Source organism: Mauremys mutica, chromosome 2, assembly GCF_020497125.1.
Source record: "Mauremys mutica isolate MM-2020 ecotype Southern chromosome 2, ASM2049712v1, whole genome shotgun sequence".
Lineage (NCBI taxonomy): Eukaryota > Metazoa > Chordata > Testudines > Geoemydidae > Mauremys > Mauremys mutica.
This window is the reverse complement of record NC_059073.1, coordinates 297,073,241-297,095,290: the sequence shown is the minus strand read 5'-3', so window position 1 is coordinate 297,095,290 and position 22,050 is coordinate 297,073,241. Positions and strand designations below refer to the sequence as shown.

Here is a 22,050-nt window from a genome sequence, read left to right as displayed (position 1 = left end):
TAGCTAAATTGGTACATAGAATCATAAAATATCAGGGTTGGAAGAGACCTCGAGAGGTCATCTAGTCCAACCCCCTGCTCAAAGCAGGACCAATCCCCAACTAAATCATCCCAGCCAGGGCTCTGTCAAGCCTGACCTTAAAAACCTCTAAGAGCAGGTCTTCACTACCTGCCGGATCAGCAGGTAGGGATTAATCTGTCAGGGATCGATTTATCACGTCTCGTCTAGACGCGGATAAATTGATCCCCGAATGCACTCCCCGTCGACTCCGGAGCTCCAGCTTGCGAGAGGCAGAAGTGGAGTTGACGGGAGAGTGGCAGCGGTCGACTTGCCGCCAACCTCAAGGCCAGGTAAATCAACCTACGATACGCTGACTTCAGCTACGCTCTTCACATAGCTGAAGTTGCGTATCTTAGGTCGACTCCCCCCCTTCCCCCAATGTAGACCAGGGCTAAGGAAGGAGATTCCACTACCTCCCTAGGTAACCCATTCCAGTGCTTCACCACCCTCCTAGTGAAAAAGTTTTTCCTAATATCCAACCGAAACCTACCCCACTGCAACTTGAGACCATTATTCCTTGTTCTGTCATCTGCTACCTCTGAGAACAGTTTAGAGCCATCCCCTTTGGAACCCCTTTTCAGGTAGTTGAAAGCAACTATCAAATCCCCCCTCATTCTTCTCTTCTGCAAACTAAACAATCCTAGTTCCCTCAGGCTCTTCTCATAAGTCATGTGCTCCAGCCTCCTAATCATTTTTGTTGCCCTCCACTGGACTCTTTCCAATTTTTCCACATCCTTCTTGTAGTGTGGGGCCCAAAACTGGACACAGTACTCCAGATGAGGCCTCACCAATGTCAAATAGAGGGGAATGATCACATCCCTCGATCTGCTGGCAATGCCACTACTTATACAGCCCAAAATGCCATTAGCCTTCTTGGCAACAAGGGCACACTGTTGACTCATATCCAGCTTCTCATCCACTGTAACCCCTAGGTCCTTTTCTGCAGAACTGCTGCCTAGCCATTCAGTCCCTAGTCTGTAGTAGTGCATGGGATTCTTCCGTCCTAAGTGCAGGACTCTCAGATTTCTTTTGGCTCAATTCTCTAATTTGTCTAGGTCCCTCTGTATCCTATGCCCACCCTCCAGCGTATCTACCACTCCTCCCAGTTTAGTGTCATCTGCAAACTGGCTGAGGGTGCAATCCACGCCATCCTGCAGATCACTAATGAAGATATTGAACAAAACTCTTGGGGCACTCCACTTGATACTGGCTGCCAACTAGACATGGAGCAATTGATCACTACCCGTTGAGCCCAACGATCTAGCCAGCTTTCTATCCACCTTATAGTCCATTCATCCAGCCCATACTTCTTTAACTTGCTGGCAAGAATACTGTGGGAGACCGTATAAAAGCTTTGCTAAAGTCAAGGAATAACATGTCCACTGCTTTCCCCTCATCCACAGAGCCAGTTATCTCCTCATAGAAGGCAATTAGGTTAGTCAGGCATGACTTGCTCTTGGTGAATCCATGCTGACTGTTCCTGATCACTTTTCGCTCCTCTAAGTGCTTCAGAATTGATTCCATGAGGACCAGCTCCATGATTTTTCCAGGGACTGAGCTGAGGCTGACTGGCCTGTAGTTCCCCAGATCCTCCTCCTTCTCTTTTTTAAAGATGGGTACTACATTAGCCTTTTTCCAGTCATCCGGGACCTCCGCGATCACCATGCGTTTTCAAAGATAATGGCCAATGGCTCTGCAATCACATCCGCCAACTCCTTTAGCACCCTTGGATGCAGCGCATCCGGACCCATGGACTTGTGTTCATCCAGCTTTTCTAAATAGTCCTGAACCACTTCTTTCTCCACAGAGGGCTGGTCACCTCCTCCCCATGCTGTGCTGCCCAGTGCAGTAGTCTGGGAGCTGACCTTCTTCGTGAAGACAGAGGCAAAAAAAGCATTGAGTACATGAGGTTTTTCCACATCCTCTGTCACTAGGTTGCCTCCCTCATTCAGTAAGGGGCCCACACTTTCCTTGACTTTCTTCTTGTTGCTAACATACCTGAAGAAACCCTAGTGTGGCACAGTTTTCCTGGCATAAAGGTGCTTATTACACTGGAATAGTTTGTGAGAATTAGCACGTTTAGACTGATATAGCTGCATTCACCCTTTGCAGTTGTACAGCTGTAATTACACCAGTATAGTTAAAGAGGTACACTTTTTTATGTGTAGATAAGCCCTTAAACACCTCCTTTCCCCAGAAAGTCCTCCAGCAAAATCAAGAGAACTCTGACTTGAAATTCCTGATGTTAAAGTTAAAAAACAAGCTGAGCCCTTACCTCTGTTCCATATCTGGAAAGAAGCAGAATGATGTTCTCATATCACATGAGGATGATGAACTACTTTTCAGAGCATTAGTAACTAGGGAGGATGTTAAACAATATCTACTAGGAATAAACATTTTAAAATCAACTGGTATAGATCACTTGCACCCCAAAATCCTAAAAGAGTTGTCTGAGGATACTTCTGTCCCACTAATGTTAATTTCCAATAAAACTTGAAATATTGGGGAAATTCCAGAAGATTGCTGATATATCATGCCAATATTCAAAAATGCAAGTGGGATGACCCACGTAATTATAAGAGAGTTAGCCTGACATCAATCTCAGGCAAAATAATGGGAAAACTGATACAGGATTCAATCTATAAAAAAATGGGAATATAATTAATGCCAATCAGCATGGTTTGGTAGAAAATAAGTCTTGCCAAACAACTCTGACTTCATTTTTGATGAAATTGCAAGTTGGTTGATAATGGTAACTGGATAGATGTAATATACTTAGACCTTTGTAAGGTGTTTAAGTTAGTACCGCACAATAGTCTGAGTAAAAAAACCTGCAGTATACAATATCAATAAAATCCACACTAAACAAATTAAGAACTCGCTAATAGACAAATCTAAAAAAGTAGGTGTCAATAAGCAATCATCATTGAATGGGAGTCTTTCTAGTGGGGTTCCACAACAATTGGTACTTGGCCCAACGCTATTCAACATTTTTATCAATGATTTGGAAGTAAATATATTTATATTATTATTATTAATACTATTATTATTTTATAAAAGCACTGCTGATTAAAGTTGTAGATGACACAAAGACTGGCTGACTGGTAAATAATTACGAGGACAGGGCAGTCATACAGAGTGATCTGAATCATTTGGTAAGCTGGGCCCATTCATACAAAATGTATTCTACAGCAGTCATACGTAAGGTTATACAGGAACTCCTCACTTAACATTGTAGTTATGTTCCTGAAAAATGTGATTTTAAGCAAAACGCTGTTAAGAGAATCCAATTTCCCCATAAGAATTAATGTAAATGAGGGGGTTAGGTTCCAGGGAAATTTTTTTCACCAGACAAAAGACTATATTATATATGTATATGTACACACACACACACACACACACACACACACACACACACACACAGAGTATAAGTTTTAAACAAACAATTTAATACTGGTACACAGTGATGATGATTGTGAGGCTTGGTTGAGGTGGAGGAGTCAGAGAATGGGATATTTCCTAGGGAATGCCTTACTGCTAAATGAACTAGCAATTGACTGAGCCCTCAAGGGTTAACTCTCACAACACTCTACAAGGCAGCAGGAAAGGAGGGAGGGCACGCACACCCTGTGTATGAGAGAAAAAATGAGCATTTCCCCTTTAAGTAGCTGATCCCAGGCTTAAGTACACTGTCTTGTTAATTAAATCAGCTTGCTGAGACCTGAGACTGCAGCTACTGCCTAGAAGCTCCCTCCCTCATGTGTCCCCCCTGCTCTATGGAAGACGGGGTAAGCAGGGTGCAGGAGTGGGGGGAGGGGAAGACACCCTGACATTAGCCCCCTTCTTCCTCTGTACAGCAAGCAGGAGTCTCTGGGAGCAGCTCCAAGGCAGAGGGCAGGAGCAGCACATGGCAGTGGGGGGAGGGACAGCTGCTGCACAGGGAACTTAGGGGAGTGGGGAGCTGATAGGGGGCTGCTGGTCCACCCTGGTTCTAACCACCCACCAGCTAGCTGCAACGGGCTGCTCTTCCTGCAAGCAGTGGACAAAACAGGCGGCTGCCAAATGACGTTAGAAGGGAGCATTTCCCAACTTTAAATGAGCATATTCCCTAATTGATCAGCAACTTAACATCGAAACAACGTTAACTGGGATGACTTTAAGTGAGGCGTTCCTGTACATCTAGGAACCAAGAACACAGGCCATTCCTACAGAATGGGGGACTGTATTTTGGATAACAGTGACTGAAAAAGATCTAGGGATTATAATGGACAAATTCCTCAACATGAGTTCCTAATACAATACTGTGGAAAAAAGGACCAATGCAATCCCTGGATGTATAAACAGTGAGTAGAGAACTGAAGTAGGGAGGTGTAGCGGGGCAGATACCCCGCTCTTGAGAGAAAAAGCTGGGCTGATTGGGGAAGCAGCCACAGCTAGGGCCATGCCCCAATCAGGCCATAGCTGGCCCTATAAAAGGGCTATGAGCCAGGAGCTAAGTCAATCTCTCTCTAGCTGTAGAGAGAGAAGGACCTGGCTGCCTGGGAGAGAAGGGGACCTGAGTAGAGTAGTGCTGGGGAAAGGCAAGAGGAACTGGGGAGCTCCAGTCTCACAACTCGCCAGGCTGCAGGCCCTGTGCAAGGCCTACAGAGGTACTGGGGCTGCAGAGGTGTAGCCTGGGGTTAGGCAAAGGCAGCAGGTCCAAACCGCCTTGCCAGTGATGAATGGTTTACAGACTGCAGTCTGCCCCAGTGAGCGAGCTGGGGGGGCTAGATGATGACTGGCAGTAGCCACTGAGGCAAGGTGGGGATAGAGGGTTGGGGGTTCCCCTGGGAGGGCAGACCCAGAGAGTGGGGATACTGCAGGGGCAGAACCCTGAGGTAAAGGGCACCGTGGTATGGGCGGGGCCCGAGCCAGGTGAGCCACCAGCCTGCACAGGGTGCTCCGGGCTGAAGTTGAACTAATTCCCAGGATCACCAGCAGGAGGCGCCGCGCTGGTGAGTCTCACTGCTACAGGAGGTGATTACTGTATCCAGTTCTGGTATCCAAATTTTTTAAAAGATGTAAAATTGGAGAGGGTACAGAAAAGAGCCACAAAAATTATTTGAGGACTGGGGAAAAAACGCTTTACATGAGCGATTTAAAGAGCTCGATCTGTTTATCTTATTAAAAAGAAGATCAAAAGTTGACTTGATTATGGTATATGAGTACCTTCATGGCGAGACAATACCAGGTAGTAAAGAGCTTTTTAGTCTAGTGCAGAAAGCAGAACAAGAATGAATGGCTGGAAGTTAAAGCCAAACAAAATCAAATTAGAAATAAGGCACAAATTTTTCATAGGGAGAGTTATTAACTATTGTAACAAACCAGCAAGGGAAGTGGTGGATTCTCTATCTCTTGATGTCTTTAAATCAAGACTGGATGCCTTTCTAGAAGGTATTTTTCAGTCAAACACACATTATTGGTCTCAATATAAAGGTAACTGGCTGAAATTCTATGGCCTGTGTTAAATAGGAAGTCAAACTAGATAATCTAACAGTCCCTTCTGGCCTTAAAAAATCTATGAATATCCACTCCCATAGAGCATGCCCTGTGACAACGTACCCAGCTCAGACTGCATTCTCATAGAGTGTAGCATGTGACTTCATGCCCCTCATACTGCATATTCACATATACCATGCTCCGTGATACTTTAAATCCTTCACTCTTGTGCAAGTACCTTGTTGTCCAGTGCTGTGATCTCCTGCTGGTTGGCTGTTGAGAGGAGAAAGCTACTCATTTGTCCTTTCAAGGGATCTTCAACTTCCACATCAATATCATAACACGCTGTCTTTTTCTGGTCATTGGGGTCAACACTATGGAGAAGATAACAGAACCTTGAATTCCACTCTAAGTGTAAGGCCCACTTGAGTCCAAGTTTTTAGCAGAATCTGCTGAGACTTCTTCCAGACCTAACTAGGAAGGAATGGGCATAACAGAGCTTCTTCTGTGGCACTCACAGATGTTACAGTCCCAGCATCTCCTAGTAGGAGGCACTGTAGGGAGCAGGGCAGGATGGGAGCTCCCAGCTACTCCAGTCTCTTCCCAGGAGTGCTGGCTTTGGGGAAAGCTCGGTATTCCAGCAGGATGTGTTGCAGGGGATAGTGAAAGGTACCTTTTTAGAAAAAACAGATGGTGCAGTATTTAGGGTACTAGCCAAGGACTAGTGAGACACAGATTCAACTCCCTGCTCCACTATTCACATCTTCTTTGATTTTGGGAAAACACTTAGTCTTTCTGTACTTCAGCTTCCCATCTGTAACATGGGGATAACAACATTTCCTAAGGGAAGGGAGGGGGTTGTGAGGATAAATACATGTAAGTTCATGAGGCACCTAGATACTAGAACAGGGGTCGGCAACCTATCAGAAGTGGTGTGCCGAGTCTTCATTTATTCACTCTAATTTAAGGTTTCGTGTGCCAGTAATACATTTTAAAGGTTTTAGAAGGTCTCTTTCTATAAGTCTATAATATGTCACTAAACTATTGTTGTATGTAAAATAAATAAGGCTTTTTTAAATGTTTAAGAAGCTTCATTTAAAATTAAATTGAAATGCAGAGCCTCCAGGACCGGTGGCTAGGACCCAGGCAGTGCGAGTGCCACTGAAAATCAGCTCGCGTGCCGCCTTCGGCACCCGTGCCATAGGTTGCCTACCCCTGTACTAGAATAATGGGGTCTGTGGAAGTATCCCACATAAAAATAATCTATCAGGGTTTGACAGAAAATGGAGGACTGGTTAGCAACATCATCTGTGGGGCAAAGAGGGAAATGGTTCATACTTCCTTTGTGGTGGGAAACCCAGGCAGTGCTGGGCTGGCTGGCACACTTACCTGATGATGTGGTTTATAACTATGGGGTCTGGAGGCAGCAGCAGATTAGTGAGTCTCTGAGGAATTTCGGAAAATTTTAGCCGTGGACAGTCGAAGATCTAAATAAGGTGAAAGGTTTGTTAATATCCCTGGGAAAAAAAACGACCTTGCAATTGAACAGGAAGGTGAGAAATCAAGGGCTCAAAAGTCAGGAAATTCTGAAAGCTTATCTCTAGCTCTGCTCCCCTGGGCACTCTTTATAGTAATATTGCTTTCCTCAAATTCTGAAATCACTTACTAATCTGGCTGGATGCTGATGGGGTGGGCAGCATCCCTGCTTTAGTCTAGCAGCTGGAGCAAACAGCTCATTATAATGTTAGGTCAAGGTGTGACAGATCTCAGTCTATAATTATCTACATATGGACCAAATATTTGATAATGGGCTGATTAATCAAGCAAAGATATAACAAGATCCAATAGCTGGAACTTGAAACTAGACAAATTCAGACTGGAAATAAGGTGTACATTTTTAACAGTGAGGGGAATTAATCACTGGAACAATCTACCCAAGGTTGTGGTAGATTCTCCATCACTGGCAATTTTTTAATCAAAGATTAGATGTTTTTCTAAAAGACCTCCTATAGTTCAAATAGGAATTATTTAGGGTAAGTTCTACGGCCTATGTTATGCAATGGGGTTCAATAAAGAATTAGATTAGTTCATGGAGAATAGGTCCATTAATGGCAATTAATCAACATGATCAGGGATGCAATTCCATGCTCATGGTGCCCTAAACCTCAGACTGGACAACAAGGGATGGATCACTTGATAATTGCCCTTTTCTTTTCATAATAATAGGAGATATACCTATCTCCTAGAACTAGAAGGGACCTTGAAAGGTCATTGAGTCCAGCCCCCTGCCTTCACTAGCAGGACCAATTTTTGCCCCAATCCCTAAGTGGCCCCCTCAAGGATTGAACTCACAACCCTGGGTTTAGCAGGCCAATGCTCGAACCACTGAGCTATCCCTCCTCTCTCTTAGAAACACCTGACATTGGCCACTGTCAGAAGACGGACTAGTGGCCTAGACAGACCATTGGTCTGACCCAGTATGGGCATTCTTATGTTCTTATTCTTATGTAGCAGGTCAGACTAAATGATCAGAGTGGTCCCTTCTGGCCTTCGAATCTATGTCAATATAGTCCAGGGGTTCCCAAACTTGGTTCGCAGCTTGTTCAGGGTAAGCCCTTGGTGGGCCGCAAGATACTTTGTTTACCTGAGCTTCCACAGGTATGGCTGCTCGCAGCTCCCAGTGGCCATGGTTCGCCATTTCTGGCCAATGGGAGCTGTGGGAAGCGGTGTCCCAGCCTGCACCGCTTCCCGGAGCTCCCATACCCTTAATTGTTTCTCAGCACCTTTTCCAATTATAATATATCATTCTGGAGTTGGGGTATCCAGAACTGCACACAATATTCAACTTGTGGGTGTACCATGAATTTATATAGTGGCATTATGATATTTTCTGTTTTATTATCTGTTTCCTAATGATTTCTAACATATGGTTAGCTTTTTTGACTGCTGCTTCACATTGTTTTCAGAGAACTATCCATGATGCTGTCAAGATCTCTTTCATGAGTGGTAACAGCTAATTTAGATCTCACCATTTTGAATGTATAGCTGGGATTATTTTTTCCAATATGTATTACTTTGCATTTATCTACATTGAATTTAATCTTCCATAGTTCACAGCTCCTTGAATTCTGCCTTCCTCCACCTCACAAAGTGGAACCACAAGGGCCCCTATATTCAGCTGCTGCCCAACATGCCCAAGGAGGGGTGTGTGTTAACATTTCCATCCATTATTATATATTATAATAACCAGAAACAGCAAGAGGTTTAAGAACTTTAAAAAAACAGACAGAGGCCACTTAAGAACAGAAAAAAGTAGAAGAAGATCTTTACAAAGTAATAAATATGGTTTGGAATATTCCACTTATTCATGTTGCCACCTTGCAAACCACCTGATTCCATCACATCCTCTCTTCTATCATTTGTCACATTGCTTGTTCAATCTTGTTTTTAACTATCTTTTGTGCCCTTTGGAGCAGGGACCATTTCTCTTCATACACTGAACTCTTCTAGAAGTTGTAATAATCAGTGGCTATTCAGCAAACTGAACTTATACATTAAGGGTTTTGAAGAAAGTATCTTCCCCTGGATTGTTAATCTGGTCTGTAGCCTTGGGATCCTCTCAGACTCTGCATGGCACCTAGATACCCAAATAGCCACAGTGGCAAAAAACATCAGCTTCCATCTGCAGCTGGCCAGATGATTTGCCCTATCTCATCAGATTGTGATCCACCCTTTTGTAACTTCTAAACTTAACTACTGTAATTCTCTATGTCTAGGAATGAAGCCCTACGGTTTTAGGAAGCTTCAACTAATCAGAATGCAGCAGCCCAGATGCTCAGTGACATTCTCAGCAGCACAGAGCACCCCCAACAGCACTTTCCTCTGCACTGACTCCTCACTGATCCAATTCCAGGTGTCTACCTTGATATTCAAAGCTGTACATGGGACTGGCCCTGGCTCCCTGAGACACCGCTCTTTCGCCATGACCCCAAATTCACACCACTGCTACCTTTCGACAAGACTATAGAACCGCAGATTATTAGGGGAAGACTCATGACTATAAGAGACAGAACCATCCCAGGAACCCGACCAAAAATATGGAACTCACTGCCATATGAAATAAGAATGGCCGCCAATCCCACCTCTTCATTCATGCTGCTTTCCTGCAATAACATCTTCCTCAAACTAACACTTCTATGTTACCACAGTTCAAAACAAACCCTAAATCCCCTTGTTGCTAGCAAGAAAAGGAGAGAGGGAGACTGAGATAGTAAGAATAACAACATTGATCTCTCACTCACATACTATGATGATGGGTGCCAATACAAGAACCTGGATAGATTAAGGGCACTGATGGGTTAAGTATTTTCCTTCACAATGTCTGCTCACTGAACATGCTACTGCTGCTCTCTTAAACAATGTCTCAGAAAGTCAGATGAAAAACATTGACTTTGCATGCAATCAGCTCCCAAATGTGCAGGCTCATGGGCCTGCATCTCATTTACACCAAGGCCACTAAACACGGCTCTGGCAATATAAAGGGGTCTTCAAGGGGGCACAAATGTAAATTTACAAGTCAATGTAATTATTCACTTTAAGAGTGGTGTAAAGAGGCCATAGTGTAAATGAAAATTATGTCCTCAGATCTTTAAAAATACAGAACCACGTTAAGAAATTTATCTTTAGCCTTAGATCAAAATAAGAGGTAAAATTTTCAAAAGTGACCTAGGTACTTAGGAGGAAGTTCCACTGAGTTTCAGTGGGATTCAGGCTTCAAGTACTCAAGTCACTTTTAAAAATGGGACTTAAGTGCTATTGGAAATTTTACCCAATATCTCTTAAAAAGGGTAAGTTCAAAGTGTCTAAACATTTACTGTATATACTCGATCATAAGCTGGTTAGTTTATAAGCCGACCCACCCCCCCAAGATGGATAAGCAAAAATGGAAAATTTTTATAACCCATTCATAAGCCAACTCTATAATTCAGGGGTCGGCAAACTTTGGTTCCCGGGACATCGAGCGTCCGCAGGCACGGAGGTAAACCTCAGTAAACAAAGTGTCCCGGTGCGCCAGCTGCTTACCCTGACTGGCTGGCACAGCAAAAGGTGGGGAAATTTTGGGGGGGGGAGAAGCTGGGAGTCAGGGGAGTAACCCCTGTGACCACCCCCTCACGACCCCACCCCTAGCCTGGAACCCCCACACTCTCCCCATCCCATCCCTTCCCATCTTATCTGGGGAGGGCCAGGGAAGGATGTCTCTGACCTGGCTGGAGCTGCTCTGGCAGGCTGGGCAGTGTGGCCGCAGCCTGCTCCAGCGGGCCACAGCATGTTCCAGTGGGCTGGGCCGGGCGGCACAGCCACAGCCTGCTCTGGGGGGCGGCATGGCTGCAGCCTGCCAGCCCTGGAGCAGCAGCTGCTTCGGAGGCTGGGGGGAGAGCAGCGTGGCAGAAGCAGAGACACTTTGGCCCTGCCTCTTCCCTTCTGGCTGTGCTGCCTCTCCTTGCTCCCTATGTTGTGGGGAGGCGCTGTGTCCCATCTCTCCCTCTCTATACCCGTTCATAAGCCAACCGCCTTCTCTGGTGTTTCCCTTTATTACTAAAAAAATTCGGCTTATGAACGAGTATATATGGTAAGTTTTGGGGTTACAGAAATATTACATTTCTGATTGGGATATAGTGGGACAAAGACAAATGTGCCTTTCATGTTCAAATAATTTTAATAATAGCTGAAACAATTTTGTTCAAACTTTCAAAAAACAAAAAGTCCTCTTTGGGCTGAGTCATTTCAACTGGAAAAAAAAAGATGAACAACTCAAAATGGAGAGTTAGAAAGGAAGCTAAGAATAAACCTTTAATTACCAAATATTCATAATTTATTTCTCCCATAACTGAAAGATGAAATGATCCTCCCCTGAGGTGCTTACAAACTAAGTTAGACAAACAAAGAGGGCAGGGGGAATTGGAGTTAACACCCATAAAACAACATTACTCAATGAGGGTACTGCATGGTGTGATGGAGAGAAGAGGGTGAGGATTCTTTTTAATGGATGGCTTGGTTGGTTAATATCAGGTGGGTGTCATAGCAGAAATGAGTCTTGAGGAGATAACTGTTCAAGTCATTACATAGAGATCACAAGTGAAATCTTACAAGTTACTGCAAATCTAGAAAAAAAATTGCCTTTCAAGAGACATATGGCATGTCCTTCCACTCCTGACAGACTGGAGGAGTCTGCGTATAACCAACCTGAAGAAGAGCTGTGAAGATCGAACACTTGTCTCTTTCACCAACAGAAGTTGGACCAATTAAAAATACTACCTCACTCACTTTGTCCCTATAATCAACCATTCAGAATTAGCAGGTTATATGGTAAGACTGATATAAAATGGTAATTAGAAAAACTTTGATTCATAAGTCAGAGCTGTGCAAAGCAATTAATACAGAATACAGAAAAGCAAGACAAATTCCTTCCAGCACTGTGAAGTAGAAGGAAGAACTACGTGGGTATGTGACTCTGGGGGCTTTGTCTACACTGCAAAATAAAGATATCTGAAGAGTGTTTGTCTCATTGGTGGTAATGCCTGCTGACAGCCATGTGGAACTGAAGAAATTCAGAGAATTATAAAAGGAAACTTTTATTCAGTACCTCCTGCCCATTCAAGAAACAGCCAGGTGCTAGTCCCAAGCTCTGAAGATATCTTTCTACCAATAGGGAGTTACCTGCTGGAAGTATTTGTCACAGTTGATGTATTCCTTATCATGGGAGTCTTGCAGTTTGTTTGTTTTGACGTACTGCCAGAGGGCCTGGATAATTGCTGATCGGGTCTGTGTATGTATTCCCAACAAACGGGCCAGTCGTGGGTCCAGTTTAAACTGTGGAGGCTGCAGCAGAGAGAGAGAGAGAAAAAGAGAAAGAGAGAGAGAGAGAAACAGACAGACAGAAAGATGCATAGGGTTGAGGTGAGTTTTGTTTTTAATTTTTTAGTGAATTTGTTCCTTATAAAAGGTGGCAGACTCAAGTAATCAAGGCAGCAAAAGTGCAAGCTGCCCAGGAAGTGTGCCTCAACCCTGCCCTGGAAGAACAATATTTAAGGGTGACAGGAAAGTTCAGTCCCTGTGGAACTCTTGGCCGATGTGTTGAGCCTACCGACAAGGGGACCAATCAGTACCAATTTTGATCATGGCTTTTGTATTGTGGAGACAAGAAATTGGACTGAGAACTACCAATATTAATTCATATAAGCAGGCCACTAAACAGCCATCAGAGGGTAACAACTTTTCATCGCTACTGATCAAGCCCAAATTTGAATCAGTGATCTACAATCTAGAAAGTCCCATTAGCAGTCATCTAAGATATCCAGTCTCCTAGCTAAAATGAGTTATAAATAGACCAGGGCAAACAACTGATTTTTTGGTTCAGCTAGCAATCCAAAAAAAAAAACCCCAGAATATTCGCCTCATCTTCAAAAATTTTCAGAATTTGTCAGCAAATTGGAAGTGTGTGTCTGTCCATCCCTTATAAACGTTAGTCCAGTGTTAGGGCATTTGCATAGGATCTTGGAGACCCACATTTGAATCCCCACTCTGCAACAGGAACTTAAATTCAACTCTCCCTGCCTTCCAGGTGAGCATCCCAACAACCAGACTAAAGGCTATTCTGTTCTCACTCATGCCTTGTCCACTTTGTATAAATACTTAAATATTCTTTAGGGCAGAGACTTGAACTCAGCTCTCCTTCCTCCCAGGTGAGTGATCCAACCACCAGGATCAGAGAGAGAGAGAGAGAGAGAGAGAGAATGAGTCTATGACCTGGTGAGTAATACACTCATCTGAGAGGTAAGAGATGTGGATTCAAATTCCTCCTCTGAATCAGGCAGAGAGAAATCTCAATATGCAAATATGCTTTGAATTGTCCCCTCTCATATCCAGCCCCTGACACAGGCTACTCACAGAATTTCCAGAGCCTCTGCACCCAAAGGTACAGCGTGCCCCTGTTTGCCAGTTTTACCTTAAACCATAGCTCCTGTAAACCACATAGCACTTGTGAGCACTTATAACAAAAGAAGGTTTATTTAAGAAAGAATAAAGATTTAACTAGAAACAAGAGTGAGTGGTGGAAAAAAACCAGTTACTCACCTTCTCATAACCGTTGTTCTTCGAGATGTGTTGTTCATGTCCATTCCAATCAGGTGTGTGCGTGCCGCAGGCATGCCAGCCAGAAGATTTTTCCCCGAGCAACAACCGTAGGGTTGGCTTGGGCGCCCCCTGGAGTCGCGCCAATATCCGACAGGGATAGGAGGGTGGGTATTGGAATGGACATGAACAACACATCTGGAAGAACAACAGTTATGAGAAGGTGAGTAACTGGTTTTTTTCCACAACTCACTCTCGAGTGCTTGTTCATGTCAATTCATATCATGTGACTCACAAGCCCAAGTTCAGGAGGTGGGGTCAGAGTCGTCCATTGATTGGAGCACGGCTCATCCGAAGGCGGCATCGTCTCTGGCCTGCTGCATAATCGCACAGTGCGCGGTAAAAGTGTGGATGGGGGACCATGTCACCACCCTGCAGATTTCCTGAGTGGGAATCTGAGCCAGGAATGCTGTTGATGGTGGAGTGTGCAGTGATTGGGGGTGCGGGAACCCCTGCCAGGCTGTAGCACTCGCAGATGCAGGATGTAATCCACGATGCAATGCATTGTGTTGACATGGGTAGGCCTTTCCATTCTGTCTGCCACTGCCATGAACAGCTGGACCGATTTTCTGCTTCGTTCTTTCAATGTAGAAAGCTAGCACGCAGTGGAGTGCTCCCTTCTCCTAGAATGTGGCTTAGGGTAGAACACCGGGAGAAAGCTCTCCTGGTTAATGTGAAACTGTGATACCACCTTTGGGAAGAAAGCAGGAGAAGATCTGAGCTGCACCTTATCCTTATAGAACACAGTATAAGGGGGCTCTGAGGTTAGGGCCTTGAGTTCAGACACCCTCCTGGCCAAGGTTATCGCCACCAGGATCGCCACCCTGTAAGAGAGGTACAGCAGGGAGCACATCACCAAGGGCTCAAAGGGGGATCCCGTGAGTCTAGACAGGACCAGGTTGAGGTCCCAGACCAGGACACACTGACGGATATTAGGGTATAGCCTGTCGAGCCCTTTTAAGAACAGGCTGACTGTCAGGTTAGCAAACACAGAAAGGCCCTTCTCGCCTGGGTGAAAGGCCGAAATGGCAGCTAAGTGCACCCTTATTGACGATAACAAAAGCCCCTGCTGCTTCAGATGTAGGAGGTAGTCCAAAATAAGCTGCACTGAAGCTAGTGTCGGGCACAAATGATGCTGCGCTGACCAGATTGAAAATCTCACCCACTTGGCAAGGTATGTGTCTCTCTTAGATGGTTTTCTGCTGCCAAGAAGGACCTGTCAAACTTGGTCTGAACAGGAAAGCTCCATTGGGTTCAACCATGGAGCTTCCACACTGTGAGGTGAAACAACTCAAGGTTCGGATGTTGAAGACGACCATGATCTTGTGTTAGAAGGTCCAGGAAGAGCGGCAGGGTGATCGGGGCTTCCACGGACATGTCTAGGAGAGATGTGTACAAGTGCTGACGGGGCCAAGCTGGTGGTATTAATATGACCTGAGCGCATTCCCTCCGGATCTTGAGGAGCACCTTGTGAATGAGCAGTATTGGCAGAAAGGCATATAGGAGACAACATCCCCAATGGAGGAGGAACGCGTCCGCGCTGGAGCCCGGGCTGTGATTTTGGAAGGAGCAGAACTGCTGGCACTTCATTGTATCACTTGGCAAATAGGTCTATCTGGGGAAATCCCCACCTCTGGAAGATTGAAATTGTGACGGCCAGGTGGAAGGACCACTCATGGCCATGAAACAACCTGCTGAGGTGGTCCACCAGCATGTTCTGTACCCTGGGGAGGTATGACACTTGCAGGTGTATTAAATGTTCTACACAGAAGTCCCACAGCATGAGGGCTTCCTGGCAGAGGGGCGAGAAGCATGCACCCCGTTTGTTGATATAGAACATTGCTGTGGTTTTGTCCATCATTACTGATACACATTGTCCCGTTAAGTGTGCTCGGAAGGTCTGGCACGTCAGGTGCACCACTCTCAGCTCTCTGACATTGATGTGGAGAGCTAGATCTGCCCGAGACCAGAGACCTTGAGTCCTGCAGTCTCCTAGATGTGCTCCCCAGCCCAAGTCTGATGCGTCCATCATTAGTGACAGAGACAGCTGCGGACTGGTAAAGGGTAATGCCTGAGCACACCTCCTGAGGATCAAGCCACCATAGGAGGGAGTTGAGGACCGGGGGGGCAGTCCCTGGCTGGGTGGTACACTGATGCAATCCACAACTGAAGATGTCAAAGCCTGAGCCTGGCATTCTGCACCATGTCGGTACAGGCAGCCATGTGTCCGAGAAGCTTCAGGCAGTTTCTTGCTGTGGTGGTGGGAAACTGTCTGAGGCCTCTAATGATTACGTGCAGCCAGACACCAGGGCAGTTAGAAGAGCACAGGAGGGCGCGCTGCGCATCAGAGAAGCTTTGAAAACCAGTTTCATGACTGGCCAGGCTACGGTGTGAAAGTTCTGTTTGTTTATCCTTGATCACCCCCCAACCCCCCCTTGGTTCACTCTACTTCCCTGTAAGCTAGCCACCCTCCTCTGTCCCCTTTGATCATCGCTTGTAGAGGCAATAAAGTCATTGTTGCTTCACATTCATGCATTCTTTATTAATTCATCACACAAATAGAGGGATAACTGCCAAGGTAGCCCGGGAGGGGTGGGGGAGGAGGGAAGCACTGGGTGGGGTGGGGGAGGAGGGAAGGACAAGGCCACATTGCACTTTAAAACTTAAAATCTTTAAAACTTACTGAATGCCAGCCTTCTGTTGCTTGGGCAATCCTCTGGGGTGGAGTGGCCGGGTGGCCGGAGGGCCCCCCCCCACATTCTTGGGCGTCTGGGTGAGGAGGCTATGGAACTTGGGGAGGACAGCGGTTGGTTACACAGGGGCTGTAGCAGTGGTCTGTGTTCCTGCTGCCTTTCCTGCAGCTCAACCATACGCTGGAGCATATGAATTTGGTGCTCCAGCAGCCTGAGCATTGACTCCTGCCTTCTGTCAGCAAACTGACACCACCTATCATCTTCAGCCCGCCACTTACTCTCTTCAGCCCGCCACTTACTCTCTTCAGCCCGCCACCTCTCCTCGCGTTCATATTGTGCTTTCCTGCACTCTGACACTGTCTGCCTCCACGCATTCTGCTGTTCTCTGTCAGTGTGGGAGGACAGCATGAGCTCAGAGAACATTTCATCCCGAGTGTGTTTTTTTCGCCTTCTAATTTTCACTAGCCTCTGGGAAGGAGAAACATATGCAGCTGGTGGAGTCAAAAAAAAGGGAGAGTGGTAGTTAAAAAGACACATTTTATAGAACAATGAGTATACTCTTGCTGTTAACATTACATAGCACATGTGCTTTCATTACAAGGTCGCATTTTGATGGCTTCACCCCTCCCCAGACACGTGGCTAACAGCGGGGAACATTTCTGTTCAGCCACAGGCAAACAGCCCAGCAGGAATGGGCACCTCTGAATGTCCGCTTAATAAAACCACCCTATTTCAATCAGGTGACCATGAATGATATCACTCTCCTGAGGATAACACAGAGAGATAAAGAACGGATGTTGTTTGAATGCCAGCAAACACCGGGACCATATGCTGCAATGCTTTGTTCTGCAATGATTCCTGACTAGGTGTGCTGGCCTGGTGTGGTAAAGTGTCCTACCATGGAGGACAGAATAAGGCTGCCCTCCCCAGAAACCTTTTGCAAAGGCTTTGGGAGTACATCCAGGAGAGCTTTATGGAGATGTGCCTGGAGGATTTCCGCTCCATCCCCAGACACTTTAACAGACTTTTCCAGTAGCTGTACTGGCTGTGAATGCCAGGGCAAATTAATCATTAAACACGCTTGCTTTTAAATCATGTCTAATAGTTACAAAAGGTACACTCACCAGAGGTCCCTTCTCCGCCTGGCGGGTCCGGAAGGCAGCTTTGGGCGGGTTCGGGGGTTACTGGCTCCAGGTCCAGGGTGAGAAACAGATTCTGGCTGTTGGAGAAACCAATTTCTCCACTTCCTTGCTGTGAGCTATCTTCAACCTCCTCCTCCTCATCATCTTCCTTGTCCCCAAAACCCGCTTCCATGTTGCGTCCTACTCCATTGATGGAATCAAAGCACAGGGTTGGGGTACTGGTGGCTGCACCCCCTGTGACGATGCGGTTCTGGCGGGACCCAACTGAGAGTGCCAATTCAGGACCAATTGCTTAAACAGGGCAGTTACAGCCCAAGGCTGGGGTTTTTCCACCTCTAAGGCAAACCAAACCAGCCAGAAAAAGAGGACTTTGGTCTCACCCCACTGGCTAACCACAAGTCACACAAGCAATTCCCTTAGACACTCCAGTTTCCCAGTATCACTGCCAGTGCCAGTCATCCTGGGGATGAATGGTTATGAAAACCAACACCCCAGTAAAAGAAAAAGGTTCTCTCAATCCCAAAGAATCAAGCCCCAGAACCAGGTCAATATACAAACCAGATATTACCCACAAATCACGCTGTTGCCAATCCTTTAGAATCTAAAATCTAAAGGTTTATTCACAAAAGGAAAAAGATATAGATGAGAGCTAGAATTGGTTAAATGGAATCAATTACATACAGTAATGGCAAAGTTCTTAGTTCAGGCATGTAGCAGTGATGGAGTAAACTGCAGGTTCAAATCAAGTCTCTGGAGTACAGTACATCCACAACTGGGATGGGTCATTCAGTCCTTTGATCAGAGCTTCAGTTTGTAGCAAAGTCCCTCCAGAAGTAAGAAGCAGGATTGAAGACAAGATGAAGATGAGGCATCAGCCTTTTATATTTTTTTCCAGGTGTAAGAACACTTCTTTGTCCTTACTGTGGAAAATTACAGCAAAATGGAGTCTGGAGTCACATGGGCAAGTTCCTGCATATTTTGCTGAGTTACAAGGCGTATCTGCCTTCTCTCAATGGGTCAATTGTGTAGCTGATGGTCCTTAATGGGCCATCAAGCAGGCTAGGCAGAGCTAACACCAACTTGTCTGGGGTGTCACCCAGAAGCACAGCACAAATTTGAAATACAGACAGTATAGAGCCAATACTCATAACTTCAACTACAAAATGATACATATATATAGACAGTATGTTGCATCCGACGAAGTGGATATTCACCCACGAAAGCTCATGCTCCAAAACGTCTGTTAGTCTATAAGGTGCCACAGGACTCTTTGCTGCTTTTACATATAGACAGCATAATCATAACCAGCAACACATAACCTGGTCTTAGACACCTTATATGACACTCGTTACATAAGATTTAGTGCCACTACAGGACCTTGGTTGCAACCATGTTCTATATGGTCCCAGCTTATATCAATAACGTCACACCCCCTAGAATGGCATGCAGCTCATCATAGAAGAAGCATGTTTGGGGCTGTGACCCAGAGCGGTCGTTTGCCTCTCTGTTTTTTTGGTAGGCTTGCCTGAGCTCCTTAATTTTCATGCAGCACTGCCGCGAGTCCCTGTTATAGCCTCTGTCCTTCATGATCTTGGAGACTTTTTCAAATGTTTTGGCATTTCGTTTACTGGAACAGAGTTCAGCTAGCATGGATTCATCTCTCCATACAGTGATCAGATCCTATACCTCCTGTTCAGTCCATGCTGGAGCTCTTTTGCGATTCTGGGACTCCATGGTCACCTCTGCTGATGAGCTCTGCATGGTCACCTGTACTGATCAGCTCGCTACGCTGGCCAAACAGGAAATGAAATTCAAAAGTTTGCGGGGCTTTTCCTCTCTACCTGGCCAGTGCAACTGAGTTGAGAGTGCTGTCCAGAGCGGTCACAATGGAGCACTCTGGGATAGCTCCCGGAGGCCAATACTGTCGAATTGCATCCACACTACCCCAAATTCGACCCGGCAAGGCCGATTTCAGCGCTAATCCCCTCATCAGAGGTGGAGTAAAGAAATCAATTTAAAGAGCCCTTTAAGTCGAAAAAAAGGGCTTCGTCGTGTGGACGGGTCCAGGGTTAAATCGAGGTAACGCTGCTAAATTCGACCTAAAATCATTGTGTAGACCAGACCTAGGAAAGGGTGACATCTCCTTCTTGCTTGAATGGGTAATCAAAAAGACACATTAGCTCCTGGTGACTGATTTCTACTCCAAGTCCATAAAGCATACTTTCAATGTGAATACATTATTCCTTAATTATTATCCATACACACATCTTGCAATCATAGAATCATAGGACTGAAAGGGACCTCGAGAGGTCATCTAGTCCAGGCCCTTGCACTCATGGCAAGACTAAGTATTATCTAGACCATTCCTGACAGGTGTTTGTCTAACCTGCTCTTAAAAATCTCCAATAATGGAGATTCCACAACGTCCTTGGGTAATTTATTCTAGTGCTTAACCACCCTGACAGTTAGGAAATTTTTCCTAATGTCCAAACTAAACTGCCCTTGTACAATTTAAGCCCATTGCTTCTTGTCCTATCTTCAGAGGTTAAGAAAAACAATTTTTCTCCCTCCTCCTTTTAAGAACCTTTTACGTACTTGAAAACTGTTATGTCCCCGCTCAGTCTTCCCTTTTCCAGACTAAACAAACCCAATTTTTTCAATTTCCCTCACAGGTCATGTTTTCTAGGCCTTTAATCATTTTTGTTGCTCTTCTCTGGACTTTTTCCAATTTGTCCACATCCTTCCTGAAATGTGGTGCCCAGAACTGGACACAATACCCCAGTGAAGTAAATACTAATGGGAATTGTGTGATCATGGGAGACTTTAACTTCCCAGATATAGACTGGAGGACAAGTGCTAGTAATAATAATAGTGCTCAGATTTTCCTAGATGCGATAGCTGATGGATTCCTTCACCAAGTAGTTGCTGAACCAACAAGAGGGGATGCCATTTTAGATTTGGTTTTGGTGAGTAGTGAGGACCTCATAGAAGAAATGGTTGTCGGGGACAACCTTGGTTCGAGCGATCATGAGCTAATTCAGTTTAAACTAAATGGAAGGATAAACAAAATAGATCTGTGACTAGGGTTTTTTATTTCAAAAGGGCTAACTTTAAAGAATTAAGGAAATTAGTTAGGGAAGTGGATTGGACTGAAGAACTTGGGGAACTAAAGGTGGAGGAATCCTGGAATTACTTCAAGTCAAAGTTGCAGAAACTATCAGAAGCCTGCATCCCAAGAAAGGGGAAAAAATTCATATGCAGGAGTTGTAGACCAAGCTGGATGAGCAAGCATCTCAGAGAGGTGATTAAGAAAAAGCAGAAAGCCTACAAGGAATGGAAGATGGGAGTGATCTGCAAAGAAAGCTACCTTATTGAGGTCAGAACATGTAGGAATAAAGTTAGAAAGGCCAAAAGCCATGTAGAATTGGACCTTGCAAAGGGAATTAAAACAAATAGTAAAAGGTTCTATAGCCATATAAATAAGAAGAAAACAAAGAAAGAAAGTGGGACCGCTAAACACTGAGGATGGAATGGAGGTTAAAGGATAACCTAGGCATGGCCCAATATCTAAACAAATACTTTGCCTCAGTCTTTAATGAGGCTAATGAGGAGCTTAGGGATAATGGTAGGATGACAAATAGGAATGAGGATATGGAGGTAGATATTACCACATCCAAGGTAGAAGCCAAACTCGAACAGCTTAATGGGACAAGAATATTAAAGGAACTGGCACATGAAATTGCAAGCCCATTAGCAAGAATTTTTAATGAATCTGTAAACTCAGGAATGGTACCGTATGACTGGAGAATTGCTAACATAGTTCCTATCATTAAGAAAGGGGAAAAACGTGATCCGGGCAACTACAGGTCTGTTAGTTTGACATCTGTAGTATGCAAGGTCTTGGAAAAAAAAATTTGAAGGAAAAGGTAGTCAAGGACATTGAGGTCAATGGTAATTGGGACAAAATACAAGACATTTTTACAAAAGGTAGATCGTGCTAAACCAACCTGATCTCCTTCTTTGAGAAGGTAACAGATTTTTTAGACAAAGGAAATGCAGTTGATCTAATTTACCTTGATTTCAGTAAGGCATTTGATACAGTTCCACATGGGGAATTATTAGCTAAATTGGAAAAGTTGGGGATCAATATGAAAATTGAAAGGTGGATAAGGAACTGGTTAAAGGGGAGACTACAACAGTCTCTGAAAGGTGAATTGTCAGGCTGGAGGGAGGTTACTAGTGGAGTTCCTCAGGGATCGGTTTTGGGACCAATCTTATTTAATCTTTTATTACTGACCTTGGCACAAAAAGTGAGAATGTGCTAATAAAGTTTGCAGATGACACAAAGCTGGGAGGTATTGCCAATACAGAGAAGGACCAGGATATCATACAGGAAGATCTGGATGACCTTGTACACTGGAGTAACAGTAATAGGATGAAATTTAATAGTGAAAAGTGTAAGGTCATGCATTTAGGGATTAATAACA

At 44.9% G+C, this 22,050-nt stretch overlaps 1 protein-coding gene across 11 annotated transcripts in view; it reads right to left on the bottom strand.

Annotated features, from left to right (window-relative positions):
* SMARCD3 (SWI/SNF related, matrix associated, actin dependent regulator of chromatin, subfamily d, member 3) overlaps nt 1-22,050 on the bottom strand; it is a 197,454-nt gene that overhangs the window by 25,497 nt on the left and 149,907 nt on the right. For 10 of the 11 annotated variants that reach the window (XM_045005229.1, XM_045005238.1, XM_045005228.1 and 7 more), the window contains 3 exons: nt 12,256-12,417; nt 6,928-7,025; nt 5,777-5,912 (listed from right to left, as the gene is read on the bottom strand). In XM_045005229.1, coding sequence (XP_044861164.1) covers nt 5,777-5,912; nt 6,928-7,025; nt 12,256-12,417 — 396 coding nt within the window. The remainder of the gene's footprint in view (nt 1-5,776; nt 5,913-6,927; nt 7,026-12,255; nt 12,418-22,050) is intronic. The other variant, XM_045005233.1, reaches the window with a different exon arrangement.